Below are 15,403 nucleotides of genomic sequence, written 5' to 3'. Positions count from 1 at the left end.
AGACTACTCACATGTGCTACAATATGGATGTATGTTATATGTTATATGATTCGTTTTATACAAAATATCTAGAAAAGACAAATTGATAGAGACAAAAAGTGGAACAGTCATTGCCTGGGACCAGGGGGAGGAAAGAGGGATTAACTGCAAACAGGCACAAGAGGACCTCTTGGGGTGATGGAACTGTTCTAAAACCAGACTGTGGTGACGGCTGCACAACTCAACAAATTTATTTAAGTAACTACTGTACACTTACAATGGGTGACTTTTATGGCATGTAAATTATACCTCAATTAAGTTGTTTTTTAAAAAAATCCCAATCTGGGAGGCAGAGGACGCCATCAAAGGCTTAAGTGGCTAAGAGTACAAGTTTTGCAATCAGCAGACTTCCATTCAAATCCAAGCTCTAATTCATCAGTCCAGTGGTCTATCCATCTCTCTATTCATCCATCCAACCCTCATCCATTTGTCTATCCATCTGCCTACCCATCTATCCATCTGTCTGTCTGTCCACCCACCCACCCACCCAACAAAGATTATTGAGAACCATCTACTATCATGTGCCAGGCATTGTGTTAAATACTAAATGGAGAGCAAACAGAGAGAGCCCCTAGCATATGGAGCTCACGGAGCTCACAGGCTATTCCTTGTGCCTTAGTTTTCTCATCTGTGAAGTGGGATAAGAATAACTACCATCCAAGGCTTGCTGTGACTATTCCATGAGATCATACATACATTTAGCCCCGTTCCTGGCTAAACAGCAGCTCTAAATATTATCACCTACCAAATCCTGGGGGCGAGTGGTCCAGAGCGGGCAGGATTTTGGAGGGCTCCCACCACCTGTGACTAAACCCCACCAGCTGCCAAAGCACAGAGCCACAGACGCCTGCTGCCCGTGTGGAAGAGCCAGTCACTCCACTGCAATCCTTGCCCTCTCTGCGTGTCAGGAAAGGAGTGTTACCTGGGCAACACCCGCCATCACTCTGGTAACTGCTCCCTTAGCAGAAGCAGCCACAGATGCTGGGTTCTCAGGCCTGGGAAAGCAGAGCCGCTCTGCTCCTCCACGGGAGACAAGCTGTCACCTAGTGTGTGCCCCTTACCAGGGGAGGCGTGACTCAGAATGTGCTGAAAAGACGCCTCCCGACGATGCTTGCCGCAGCCTCTGAGGCTCACACACTCACTCAAGCACGCATGCTCCCCATGACTTGTCATCCAAGCAAAGGCTGCTCAGCAGGCGGGAGGCGTGGAGCAGAGTGCCGGAAGACCCGCAGTGACAAAGGAGGCGGGGAGACTGGGCTAGTTTTTCCCATCTTTGCCAGTGAGGTCCTAAAGCTGTGCTGCCCGGTACGGAAGCCACCAGCCACATGTGACTATTTACACTTAACTTCACTAAAATTAAGTACAACTAAAAACTCAGTGCCTCAGTCACACTAGCCACAGTTCAAGGCTGCAGAGTGACATGTGGCTAATGGCCACCACATTAGACAGCACAGATAGAGAACATTTCCTTTGACAATGTTGCATTTCACCTGGACCCTGTGATCCAGGAAATTAGGAATGAAGTTAGGAATTCCCCCACCCTTTTGTGTTCTGGAAAACTGCTTATTGCAAAGAACCACCCTTCTCCGTGTCACTTAGATAAGACTCAGGGCTGCCTCTTGGTTACCTATGACAAAGCCAGACACAGACCCTCCATTCTTTGCTTCATAAATTATTAGCTGAACTGCTTGTCCCCACTGATCAATGGGGGGACTTTGGTTAAGCTTTGGTTAAGCTTCTCTTTTTCCCCCTGAACTCTGAGCTAGCCTGAGCCAGCACACTGCCCCTACTTAAGGGCCCTCCTGAGAATAGGTTGGGGTCAGTGTAAAACCTTCTCTGATTTACTATGGGATTATGTCACCCTTTCACCCCACTTCTCCACACCTGGTTCTTTCTAGCCTTGTTTACTGGTCTTTATAAAAGAAAAGCCCTTCTTGCCTAACTCTTGAAACGTTTGCTTATCCATGGTCAGAGAGTTTATCCCACTACAATAGATCCTTCCCCCTATTGGAATAGTTGCTTTCCCCTCCCGATAGTCTTTCTTTCTGAATACACCTCTCTCTCTCTTGTCCAGACTTGGTTTTGATTTGACACCATCATTGCAAAAAGTTTCAGTGGGCAGTGCTATCCTAAAGTCTTGGGGTCCCTCTGACACATGCTCCCAGAGGACTGAAGCATGCTCATCTGTCTCTCCCTGTCCCTCAGTCCATACTTCTGTGCTGAGAGCCAGCATGTCTGTAGCATTGTATTTGGCACAAGGAGGTGGCCCCTGCCCAACAAGGCTGACCCTCCTGCAGGAGTCCCTTCTCCATGCCTAAGCCCCCAGACTTTTCCTCTTAGGTCTACAGCACAGTCTCCCCGCACATACCTGGCACACCCAGGAAGACTGACCAGTTGTTTTTCTCTGGCTTCCCTGAATGCAAGACAGCAGCCCTCGGACCACCTAGATTCCTTCAAGACTCACTGTGGCTATGGGTGTTAACGTGCACCATGTAATTTGCTGTCTCTGCCAAGCCAGTGTGGTTCTGGGGGCCCTGGACACTAGGCGGGGCACTTCCAATCTTCTCTTTACACAATCCGCCAGAATGGCTTTTCTTGAATCCTTGTGGCCCCAAAAGACCATCATTTTGCCTTCAGATCCATCTGGGCCTTGTGAGTGGCCCATGTGTATCACCCTTGAACTATCCATGTGGCCCCAGGACTTGAGCACTGACCTAAGACCAGTTCATAATCTCTCAGCCCCCATCATGGACTCCGCACAGTGACCCCAAGGGTCAAACACAGCCCGAGTCTTATTCTTCATGCCAACTATTCCACGCCATTCATGTCACTAAATCAACCCCTGGGCTTTGGCCACAATTTACCAGAGAAGACAAGATCACCCCAACAACCTGCATACTTCCAGTGAAGCACGCAAGTCCTTCGCGCTAGGATAACTGGATGGCGTTCATTAATCTAAATAAAATTGGGCGTTAAAATATATAGAATATATTTAATTTGAAGTTGATGCCCAAAAAGATGATTTTTAAAGAAATTTATAAATCATATTCCAGTTTTTTTGTTATAGATCAGGCCTTTGAGGCCAGCAACTTCCTCTCCAACTGAGAGTCTTCCTATGCCCCAGGTGGGTAGGGGAGCCCTGAATGTCTTTAGGAATCATGGGGGCTTCACCCACAAGAGCCCAAAATGCTGGCCTGTGCAGGGCTCTGGGCCTGAGAACCAAGGCCTGGAAGGGATCAGGTGGTTGTCATTGCTTTTTTTTTTTTAAATATTTTATTGAGGTAAAATCCGTATAAAATTAGCCATTTTAACCATTTTAAAACGAACAATTCTGTGGCATTTAATACATTGACAATATAGTACACCTACCACCTCTATCTAGTTCCAAGATATTTTCATTACCTCAAAAAAGAAACCTTGTACCCATTAGCAGCCACTGCCCATTCCCTCTCGCCTCAGCCCCTGGCAACCACCAATCTACTTTCTGTCTCTATGGATTTGCTTATTCTGGACACTTCCTATTAATGAAATCATACATGTGGTCCTTTGTGTCTGGCTTCCCTCACGCAGGATAACGCGTTCCAGGCTCACCTGTGTTGTTGCATGAATCAGTACTTCATTCATTTTATGGCAAGATAATACCCCATTGTATGGATGGACCACACGTTGTTTATTCACTCATTGGGTGATGGAATTTGGGTTGTTTCACCTTTCAATTACTGTGAATAGTGCTGCTATGAACATTTGTCATCGCTTTTTTGTCAAATTTGTCCAAAGGACTTCATTGGGAAAACACTTTATTTAGAAGACTCAGTAATCGCTGACACTGTGGTCTTTTTTTTTTTTTTTTTTTTTTAAATAATAATACTTCATTGTGTCTTCTATGAAGGTTTACACATCAGTTTAGGTTCTCATTCAACAATTTCTACACAAACTGTTCAGTAACATTGGTTACATTCTTCATAATGTGTGAACATTCTCATTATTTCCATTCTGGTTGTTGTGTTTGCTTTTTGCTAATAACTTATTGTCCACCACCCTGCCCCAGCCCCTCAACTGAACTGGCCAGTGTAAGTTCCACCACAGGGTAGTAGAGGGTTTAATGGGCCCTGACAAGTCAAAATAGACTCGACGGCACACAACAACAACAAGGGGACCTCAGGAACCCTGGGTGGCACAAGCAGTTTACAATCAGCTGCTAACCTAAAGTCTGGCAGTTCAAACCCCACCCAGTGGCTCCGTGGGAGAAAGACCTGGTGATCAGCTTCTGTAAAGATTACAGCCAAGAAAACCCTACGGAGCTCAGTTCTACTCTGTAACATATGGGGTTGCCATGAGTAGGAATCAACTCAATGGCAACTAACAACAACAACAAAACAAAACAAATCCATTGCTGTTGAGTTGATTCCGACACATATGGACCCTATAGGATCACAGGGTTTCCAAGGAGTGGCTGGTGGATTCGAACGGCTGGCCTTTTGGTTAGCAGCCGAGTTCTCAACCACTGTACCACCAGGGCTCCTACAACAACAAAAGGAACTCAATTTAGCCAGTATAATTACTGAGTACTCTATTACTGGTCAAAAAATTGATGGATGAATTCATCAGTGATTATCTTCCAAGGACTCATTTTTTTCATGACGGTTTAGGGACATCTCCTCTGTATGGGGCAGGGAGTGAAAGAGCCCACACCAAAATGAGTGAGGCCCACAACAAAATGAGGGAGACCCACCCCAGCCCTTCCCAACTTCCCAGTCTAGCTGGAGGCACAAATCACTCTGATAAAGCTACTAATTACAGTAATAATGGCTATTGCTTATCGAGTACTTACTAGGTTCCGGGAACAATTACACTGCATAATGAGTTGTGACAAGTAACACAAGAGAATAATAGTTGTCACTTCTGGAGGGCTCTCCAGAGACCAGGTCCTGTGCTAAGCACTTCATATAAAAAAACTTTTAATCCTCACAAACATTCAATGAGGTGAGTGGTGTCATTACCCCCATTTTGCAGATGAGGAAACCGAAGCTACGAGAGACTAAGTCACACAAAGAGCCGGAGCCAAGTCTAGCTTTGGGTCAGAGCACCTGACCACCACGCCACTCTGAGGACCCAGAGGAGGCCAACATGGGTGGGCACTTTACAAGCGTGGACTGATGCTGCCACCTCCTGTGAAACACACAAGTCCTTTAACCTGGAGCTGAGTGTGCCTCCTGGCTGCCCAGTGATGGAGCCAGGCTGTCTGCAGCTGGGCATCCAGCTAGCTGACAGCTGCTTGAAACACTGGCTCCTGGGAAGATGGGCAATTTGTCTGAAAAGGGGGAGAGGCTGGGCACTCATACCCTAAGCGTCCACTGAAGGCGGCCTCCCAGAGTCATTACTGATTCCAAGGAAACAGCTAGGACTTGGGCACGATGTCCTGCTCGCTGGCTCCCAGGCACTGGCTGGTTGCCTGGGTAACCACGTGTCTGGCTGGCAAGGTGATTAACTGGCCTGGGTGCCAGTCTGTGAGCTGGGTACCAAGTCCTACGCACTCTTCACAAAATATAGTCATCACACTGAGGCCCTTTGACTGCACTTAAGACAACTGTATATGGCTGTTCCTCACCGGGCCACGGGCTTGTAGGGATTCGAGATTCTGCCCCTGGAAGGAGCCCCCAATATTTCCAAAAGGCAGGTGGAGTGGGGAGGAGAGTCGTGGTCAGAAATAGGGGCTATTATGTTTCAAGTGCTTCTGCTATGCCAGGCACTGAACTCCATCCTTTCATTTCACCCAGCCTTCTCAAACTTCTCACACTTTACCTCACAAGAATCACTTGGGGGGCGAGTTAAAATGCAGATTCAGACTCAGCAGGGCTGGGTGGAGCTGGGATCCTGCATTTTTAAGTAGCTGCCAGGTGCAGCTGATGCTCCTGAACCACTGAGTAAAACCTGTTGCCATAGAGTCGATTACGACTCATAACGACCCTATTGGACAGAGTAGAACTGCCCCATAGAGTTTCCAAGGAGCGCCTGGTGGATTTGAAATGCTGACCTTTTGTTTAGCAGCCATAGCATTTAACCACTATGCCACCAGGGTTTCCGAACCACTGAGTAGGGAGGTTCTAACCCTCTTTAATCCTCTCCTCGAGGTGGACAGTCTTATTCGGTCCCCTCCTTACAGAGAGTAACACCTTGACCAAGGTTACAGTGGTGGTGTGGGTTGAATTGCAATCCCCCTAAAAATAAGTCCCACTCCCACCCTTACCTGTGACTTATTTGGCAACAGGGTCTTTGCAGATGTAATTACTTAAGATGGGGCCCATTAGATTAGGGTGGGCCCTACTCCAATGGCTGGCATCCTTAGAATAATGCCGCACGAAGAGACACAGGAGGAAGAAGGCCACATGAAGATGGAGGCAGAGACTGGAGTGATGCTTCTACAAGGAACACAAAGGATTGCCCTAGGCCACCAAACACTGAAGAGACTAGGAAGGTCCTCCCCTCCAGCCCTCAGAGGGAGCACAGCCCTGCTGACACCTCGATTTCGGATTTCTGGCCTCCAGAATTGTGAGCAGATACATTTCTGTTGTTCCAAATCCCCCCAGTTTGTAGTAACTGGTTACAGCAGCCACGGGACGCTCAGGCAGCCGGGAAGCAGCAACGCAGTTACGGCCCCAGGGAGCCTGGCTCCTCGCCGTGCTGCCGTCCACGTCAGCATTCAGGCTGCCCTTCCCGACCCTCTTACTCTGCAAAGGTAGAAGCCGGGCCCTTTGAGGCCGTGGCTGTGAGAGCATCAGCACCCAGGGTGCCCACTCTCAGCAGCCTACCCAGCCTACCCTCGGTTTGGAGTTTGCTGGGTTTCCTCTCCCAGGGGGGAGGGAGGTCCTGTTTCCTCCTTGCTCCTGTAGGGGAGAGATGCTTGGGTTCACTCTCCACTTCAACACCCCCTCCTAACCCATTAGCCGATTGTATAAGCCCCTGGTCCTGCGCTGCACACTGGGCACCTGCATCATCAGTGATGTCAGGAGGAGCCACCTGGGGACCCAGGGAGCCTGCAGGGACCTTCCAGAGAAGTCTGGCAGGGACATCAGTACAGGGCTGGCATGGAGTCCCTGGCAAAGAGGAGTCATCAGTTGCCAGGGGGTGGGGGTCACACATCAGCTATCACAGCAGCCACCAAAGACCAGTGACAAACAGCCATTCAGTGGACCTCAGTCCTGGCTACACATCAGAATGACCTGGAGGGTGATTAACGTTGACTTTTATCTGAACCCAGGGATCCTGCAAAACAGCGATGGTTAAAGAAATCCCCCCACCTTTTGTGTTCAGGAAAACGGCTGACTGCAAAGAACACCCTTCCCCACAGGACTCAGGATGCTCCCTGCATCCTAGGACAAGGCCAGTTACAGACCCTCCAAAATCCATTCTCTGCCTCATAAATGAGTAACTGAACTGCTTATCCCCACTGAGCCATCAGAACAAAGTGTGTGTCAACCTTACTTTGTTAAGCTTCTCTTCCCCTAGGTCCCTGAACTCCAGCCCACCCCTCGGCCTGAGCCAACATGTTGTTGTTATTTTGTGCTGTTGAGTCAATTCTGACTCATAGTGACCCCGTGTGTCAGAGTAGAACTGCCCCAGAGGGCTTCCCAGGCTGTAAAATCTTTATGGGAGCAGATTACCAGGTCTTTTCTCCCAGGGAGTGGCTGGCGGGTTCAAATCGCTGACCTTTCAATTAGCAGCTGAGTGCTGAACTACTGTGCCACCAGGACTCCTTTGAGCCAACATACCGCTCTTTAAGGGCCCTTTCCAGGCTGCGTAAAACATTCTGATTTACTCTCTGATGTTGTCACCCTTTCATCTCACTTCCTCACACCTGGTTCTAGTCTTATTTACTCTCATTTCTTTTTTTTTTTTTTTTAAAAAAATGCCAATTCTTGAGATGCTTACAGGGCTTATGGTTGTTGTGTTCTCCCTATTGTAATAGTCACCTCCCCACTATTATAAGGCCCCTTCCCTCCTTTTCTTTCTGAATAATGCCTCTCCCCATCAAAACCTGGATTTGTTTTTCATTTGACAGAGACTTAAAAAATACTGAAACTGAAGGCCGGCCCCAGACCAACCACATCAGACTGCGGTGTGGGTGGAGGCTGGGCATCAGCATTTTTTTCAGCCACCGGTAGATTTCAAAGTTCCCCATGGGATTCCACTTGCAGCCAGGGGTCAAGCACTGAAGACTGAATCTCCAAGACCAACTTATGGGGCAGATGCGGTCCCATCTGTCAGCTGAGGAGCCCACAACAGAGAGGAGAACACATTGGCTCCAGGCCCGGCGGCTCCGCCTACTTCCAGGATCCTTGCTCAGGGCCACCGGCTGTCCTGCTGCGGGAGTCCAGGTCACCAGGAGTCACTCTGACTCCTGACTGAAGAGGCTTTGAAACACACACATACACACACACATTCTCACACATACACTTTGGCTTAAATATGTTGGAGAGGGAGGGATTTGGGTGGAGACGTGTTCATTAAGAGGAGAAAAAGAAACTTCTACCAGTTGCCCTTGTCAACCTGGTCCCATGGATTGAATGGGCCCCCCCAAAAAAGATACATCCACATCAAACCTGTGGAACCCATGAGTATGGCCTTAGTTGCAGACATGATTAAGAATCTTGAGATGGGGAGATCATCCTGGATTACCTGGATGGGTCTTCAATCCAGTGACAAGTGTCCTTATATGAGACACAACGGAGGAGAGAGAGACAGCCAGAAGAGGAGGCCACGTAAAGATGAGGAAAAGGGTGGAGTGATGCGGCCCCAAGCCAAGGAAGCTGGAAGAGGCAAGGACCTTCCGGAACCTCCCCAGAGCCTCTGAAGGGACAACTGATCTAGCATTTCTGGCTCCAGAACAGTGAGAGAACAAATTTCTGTTGCTTTAAGCCACCTGGCTTGTGGTCCTTTGTTTCGGCAGCCCCTGGAGCTGACATGGCTGGGAATAACCCCAACAGGGAAATTCCAGGCCTCCTATTTCCCCTCGTCTTTGCCAGCAGCAGGGGCCAGCCCAGGATGGATCGGCATAGCTGTATCAAGCACCATCAGCAGCACCACTCGGATGGGGGCCACATGGGGCACACCCAACACTTAATACCCTCCTGGCCCTCTGCTCTCTAAGATTCATGTGCTGGCTGCCTCCCCACCAGCCTGTAAACTCCTGGGCACTTAGAGGCTCAGGCAAGGCTCTCAGGTGAGTGCATTATAATGGACTGAGAGTAGGGCAGGCTAGGTCTGAATTTCCATTCTGCTACTTTTAAGCTGTGTGGCCTCAGGAAAACTACATTACCTCTCTGAAACTTAGATTCCTCAACTGTAAACTGGGGATAATAGTAGCACTGCCTCACGGAGCTACTGAGAAGCTTAAATGTGTTATTTCAGGCTGAACGTTCAGCACATTATACGTGCTCAACAAATGGTAGTTACTGAGTTCAGTAGGAGATTCATTAAAAGTCATTAACATTTGAGGAAAAAAAATAATGGTGACTAGGAGTCCCTAGATGGTAAAAATGGTTAATGCGCTTGGCTGCTAACTGAAAGGCTGGCAGTTTGAGTCTACCCGGAGGTGCCATGGAAGAAAGGCATGGCAATCTACTTCTGAAAAATCAACCACTGAAAACCTTATGAACACAGTTCTATTCTGACACATACGGGGTGGCCATGAGTCAGAGTCGACTCTACAGTAACTAGATTTAGAAACCCCGTCTTTAGTTTCTTAACGCTGCTATAACAGAAATACCACAAGTGGGTGGCTTTAACAAACAGAAATTTATTTTGACACAGTTTAGGAGGCTAGAAGTCTGAATGCAGGGCACCAGCTCTAGGGGAAGGCTCTTTTTGTCTGCTCTGGGAGAAAATCCGTGTCAATTTTAGCTTCTTTTCCTTGGTTCCTTGGTGATCTCCATGTGGCATCAATCTTTTTCCATTTGTGCTTTGGTCACCATGAGTCGGAATCAGTTTGACGGCAACAGGTTTGGTTTTTTTTTCCCTCTGTGCCTAACCTGCTCTTTTTATATCTCAAAGGTAACTGGTTTAAGATACACCCGACACTGATATGGTCTCTTCCACGTAACAAAGAAAGCTCTATTCCCAAATGGGATTACATTCACAGCTATATGGGTTTAGGATTTACAGCACATATTTTTGGGGTGCACGATTTATCCATAACGCCCTCTAAATGTCCATCAACAGAGAACTGCTTAAGTAAACTGTGGTCCACCCATCCAGTGGAACTAGACAGCAGTTAAAAAGAACGAAGCAGCAGAGCTAAAAGATCTGACCTTGATTCCACCTCCATGAGACACTGTTAAATGGAGAAGCAAACACACACACACACACAATTTTCATATGCACACATATATCGGTATAATACATGGGGTGGTGGGGTAGGGAGTAGCAGAGGAGGGGGTGAGTCCAGGAAGGACACATGTCAAGCTGATAACAGCTGTCTTCTTTGAAGAGGAAAATGGCATAGGATAGGACGAAGGAGACGCGCTCAGCTTTGTCTGCAATGTTTCACATTTTTGCAGGAAGCTATATCCATGCACTGTCCATTTCATTTAAAAAATAAAGAAAGAAAAAATGGGGAAAAAAATCTCCCAGGATTTCAGAAATTGGGACCATGGAGATGGGACTGTAGAATTCTTCAATTGGTCAAAATCCCATATTCTTAAGAGATATGGGAGGTATCTTAGCTACCCGAGCTACCCGTTGCCATCAAGTCAATTCCGATGCATAGTGACCTTATAGGACAGAGTAGAACTGCCCCACAGGGTTTCCAAGGAGCACCTGGTGGATCTGAACTGCTGACCTTTTGGTCAGCAGATGTAGCTCTTAACTACTATGCCACCAGGGGAAGTATCTTAGACTACATTATTTCTGACTTTCAGTGTTCCAGTAGACTGTCTAATTTTTGAAATAACGTACTATCACATAACCAGTATATGTTATAATAATAATAGAACCATTCAGAATAGCATTAGGGAAGAGAGTAAAAAGCACAAGAACCTGATTGTGTGGGGCTAACATCCTACACAGTTTTATTTTGGTGACTATCATTGCATGGATCCTCTTTCTGAATGCATGTTTGCACGCGTGCACACGCACGCACACACATGCACACGCACAGCCCAGTGTATTTAACTGTATCTAAATCTAGGTCGTATCATATGTTAGGTGGGTTTTTTTCTTTTAATTTTGTGTATCTTCTGTTTTTTTTTTTTTAAGACTCACCTCTGCCCTATTCCCACCCTCAGAATCCACACTAACCCCACGGTATAAATCAGGGGTTAGAAAACTCTGTAAAGGGCCAGACAGTAAATATTTCAGGCTTTGCAGGCCATATAGTCTTTGTCACAGTCACTCTGCTGTTGTAGCACAAATGGGCGTGGCTCTGTTCCAAAAAAATCCTTTCTTTGCAAAAACAGGCCAGATAGTTTGCTGATCCCTGATATATATCATTTCATGTCTTTCTCCACCATCATATATAATCAATTACAAATAAACGGAGAGGTTTTTGTGGTCCTTGTTTCTGTTGTTGCTTTGTTCCCCATTTCATTTTACAGAAATGGAACCACCTTAAACACAGGTCTTTGCATATTGCTTTTCTCTCTTAACAACACCTCGTTGAACTCATTCCAAAGCAATTAGTGTAGATTTTCCCACTCTGAATGTTTTTGTAAGCCACCTCAATATCACTGGGCAAAGGCAGGGCATAAGCCTTAAAACTTAAAACGAAGCAAATAGAAGCCCTCCTGCCTGACCTCAGCCCAGCGTCCAAATTCTATCCAGCCATTGTGATAGTGGCCTTGGCTACAGCTCCTATACCTCCAGGAACAGGGTGCTCCCCACCTGGCCAGGCAGCCCACCCACCATGATCAGGCCACTGGATTCTAGAGGAGTCTTCCCCAGCCAGGCACTGCCTGCCTCCCTCCAAGTCTCCAAGAACGCAGCCCACCCATTCTCCTCAGCTTTCAAATGTCCAAAGACTGTTAACTTTAAACACGACACAGTTCTCCATTCAAGGCATGGATGAGACCCTGCTTTTCAAAAGAGAACATTCTGTTTAAGGAGGGACTGGCTTTTCCAGTGACAACATGATGCTGGGAGCCCTGAGCAGAACTTGAACCCGATAATCAAGACTGCAGTAGGGACCTCTTAGATAAACCATCATTAATACAAGACGGCATTTTCTGAGAAAACATTCCTGATTTATAACAACCCACCAAATAAATTTAAAAATGCAAATACTGTACCCGAAGATGCTCTTCCTCTGCCATGTGGAAGGGGCTGGGCCCCAAGCGAGTCCCCCTGCCCTGAACGCCGGGGACAGAACGGGCTTCTGTTTCCTTCGAGGCTGATAAAGGCAATGCTCTCTATCCCTACACCAAATAAGGGTTTCCATGCTCAACCTCGAGTTGGTAGTATCTCAGCAGGGTCCACGTTGTTTATTTAACTAAGAACTTTATCTAGTGTGTGCAGTACTTCAAAGGGCATCCGATCTGTTCATCTCTGTGTTTGGGAACCTCCATCCCCTGTCAGACTGCCTCCTCTGGGCTTGAGCCACGGGCTCCTTCTACAGAAAGCCTTACTTTAGGAGGACCCTGGAACAAAAGCCAGGTCCCTAATAAATTAATTTGCAGTTGGTCTCTACTGCACATTTCCAGGCAGGTAGTGATGGTGCTCCTGAATACAGGGCAAGGCACACTCCTGCCTTCCCAGCTGGGGGATACAAGGGGAGAGGCAGATTTTAGAAAGAGGCTGAAGCTCGTCCTTCCTTGGGATAGGGTCCTCCTTAGACAGGTTTGCTGAGACTGCATTGTCCAAGGGGAGGTCCAGGAAGGATCCAAGGAGTGTGACTTCTATGGTCTTCATCTGTGGTGAGTCCTGAGTTCCCAGCACAGATGAAGGGACCCTGGCAGGGCAATCTTAAGCTACCGATGGATGGGTGGATGGATGGATGGATGACGGATGGGTGGGTAGGTGGATGGATAGAGAGACAGCTGCTGTAGAGTCTATTCTAACTCACGGTGACCTGTGTACAACAGTATAAAATGTTGCCAGTCCTGCATCATCCTCACGATCACCAGCATATTCAAGTCTATCATTGTAGCCACTGTGCCAATCCATCTCACCAAGGGTCTCCCTCACCCTTGCTGGCCCTCTACTTCATCAAACGTGATGTCCTCCCTCCAGCGACTAATCCCTCCTAATGATGTGTCTAAAGCAAGTGAGTTGGACAATGTTCTGTTGTGATCCAAAGGTTTTCACTGGCTAACTTTCAGAAGTACATCACCAGGTCCTTCTTACTAGTCTGTGTTAGGCTGGAAGCTTCGCTGAAACCTGTCCACCATGGGTGATCCTGCTGGTATTTGAAATACCAGTGGCATAGCTTCCAGCATCACAATAACATGCAATCCACCACAGTACCACAAACTGACAGACGGGTAGTGGAAGGTACGGATACACTCAGTTATTTGTTCTTGATCTCAAGCTGTGAGGGACCCAGCACCAGGACTCAACAGACACAGAAGGAGGCTTCAGACCTGGGTTAGAATTCCGGCTTGGGTTCATGGGAAAGTTATTTAGTCTTTCTGAGAGTCAGTTTCTCATCTGCAAAATGGGGATATTAATATCCACCACCCAGAAACACTGGAGGCCCAAATAAAATAACACTGATAAGGTGGATGGAAAACAGTTGTTGTTGTTAGGTACCGTCAAGTCAGTTTCGACTCATTGTGACCCTATGCATAACAGAATGGAACACTGCCCAGTCCTGTGCCATCCTCATAATCCTTGTTATGCTTGAGCTCACTGTTGCAGCCACTGTGTCAATCCATCTCGTTGAAGGCCTTCTTTTTTGCTGACCCTCCACATTACCAAGCATGATGCCCTTCTCCAGGGACTGGTCCCTCCTGATAACATGTCGAAAGCATGTGAGACAAAGTGTTACCACTCTCACTTCTAAGAAGCATTCTGGCTGTACTTCTTCCAAGACAGATTTGTTCATTCTTTTGGCAGTCCATGGTATATTCAATATTGTTCGCCAACACCATAATTCAGAGGCATCAATTCTTCTTTGATCTTCCTTATTCATTGTCCAGCTTTCACATGCATATGAGGCAACTGAAAACATCATGGCTTGGGTCAGGCACACCTTGGTCCTTAAAGTGACATCTTTGCTTCTGAACACTTTAAAAAGGTCTTTTGCAGGAGATTTGCCCAATGCAATATGTCATTGATTTCTGGACTGCTGCTTCCATGGGCATTAATTGTGGATCCAAGCAAAATGAAATTCTTGACAATTTCAATATTTTTTCTGTTTAGGCACTCAGTAAATATTAGTTCCTCTTTCCCCTTTCTTCAAGCTATGCAGTGGTTCTCACACTTTGGTGAGCATCAGAATCACTTGGAGGGTGTGTTAAAACAGATTGCTGCAGTCTCAGGGTGGGGCCTGAAGATTTGCAGCTCTAACAAGTTCCCAGGGAATGCAGGTACTGCTGGTCTGGGGACCACACTTTGAGAACCACTGGGCTATTGCTTCCAAATTCCTAGGTCCATAGAGGCCAGGAAGCCTAGGACAAGATAGTGGCCATCTTAGATGGGAAATTCAATGCAGACTTTGACAAAGGCCTCAAGAGTCAACACACACAGACAGTGTGCTTGAATCCGCCATGTTTGGCCAAAGTTGAGTTGATCCCTGACCTGTCTGGTGTGCTTTTAGAGTCCTCAAGCCCCTGGACACCCACTTCAGCCCAGAAGTCAGATTTGGTCCGCTTTTTCGAAGGATCTTGTCCAAGCATCTACCTGGCCACTTCTGTTTTCCCAACACCACTCAACATTCCGGCTAGACAAACTGCCCATGAGTCACCAGGTTCCAATACGGTCAGCTTCATGTCTCTCAAAAGGCTGTCTGTTCATTTCAGGGGGGTTTTGAAACTGTCTACAGGTTCTTAAGAGTGCACAGGGGTCTCCTAGGAGCAGAACACCAGAGATGGCCACAGGGCCTCTGGCCGCTCTGGAATCTTCTCCCGGTCAATTAGCCTCTCTCCCAAACAACTTTCCATCCTGAGAGTTGAGCTGGCTGCCCCATCTGGTATTTTCAGATCACCCTGGGGTGAGCTAAGGGCCTAATCTCTCTGTGGAGAGAGGCGCTGCTCTTTTCAATGTCTCTGTCTGGCATCGTCTCCAAGCCAATGGATGAGGAGGAGCCTCAGAGGCAAACAGAAGTACCGCACCCCACTTTCCCGCCTACACCTGACCACCCAGCTCGCCCTACCTGGAGCCCATCAGCAGCCCCCATCCCAGGGGACTCCGCTGCCCACCACCCAGCTCAGCT

At 47.5% G+C, this 15,403-nt stretch overlaps 1 protein-coding gene across 2 annotated transcripts in view; it reads right to left on the bottom strand.

The window, feature by feature from the left end:
- Window positions 1–15,403, bottom strand: part of CMIP (c-Maf inducing protein) — a 252,705-nt gene that overhangs the window by 62,495 nt on the left and 174,807 nt on the right. Inside the window, exon 1 of one of the 2 annotated variants that reach the window (XM_023732534.1) lies at window positions 12,321–13,096. The exons of the other annotated variant lie outside the window; for it this stretch is intronic. Coding sequence (XP_023588302.1) covers window positions 12,321–12,344 — 24 coding nt within the window. The 5' untranslated portion in view covers window positions 12,345–13,096. Of the gene's footprint in view, window positions 1–12,320; window positions 13,097–15,403 lie in introns of those variants that run through there. 2 annotated transcript variants of the gene reach the window in all.

Source organism: Trichechus manatus, unplaced genomic scaffold, assembly GCF_000243295.1.
Source record: "Trichechus manatus latirostris isolate Lorelei unplaced genomic scaffold, TriManLat1.0 scaffold00053, whole genome shotgun sequence".
In the NCBI taxonomy this organism is placed as follows: domain Eukaryota; kingdom Metazoa; phylum Chordata; class Mammalia; order Sirenia; family Trichechidae; genus Trichechus; species Trichechus manatus.
This window is presented reverse-complemented; position numbering and strand designations above follow the sequence as displayed.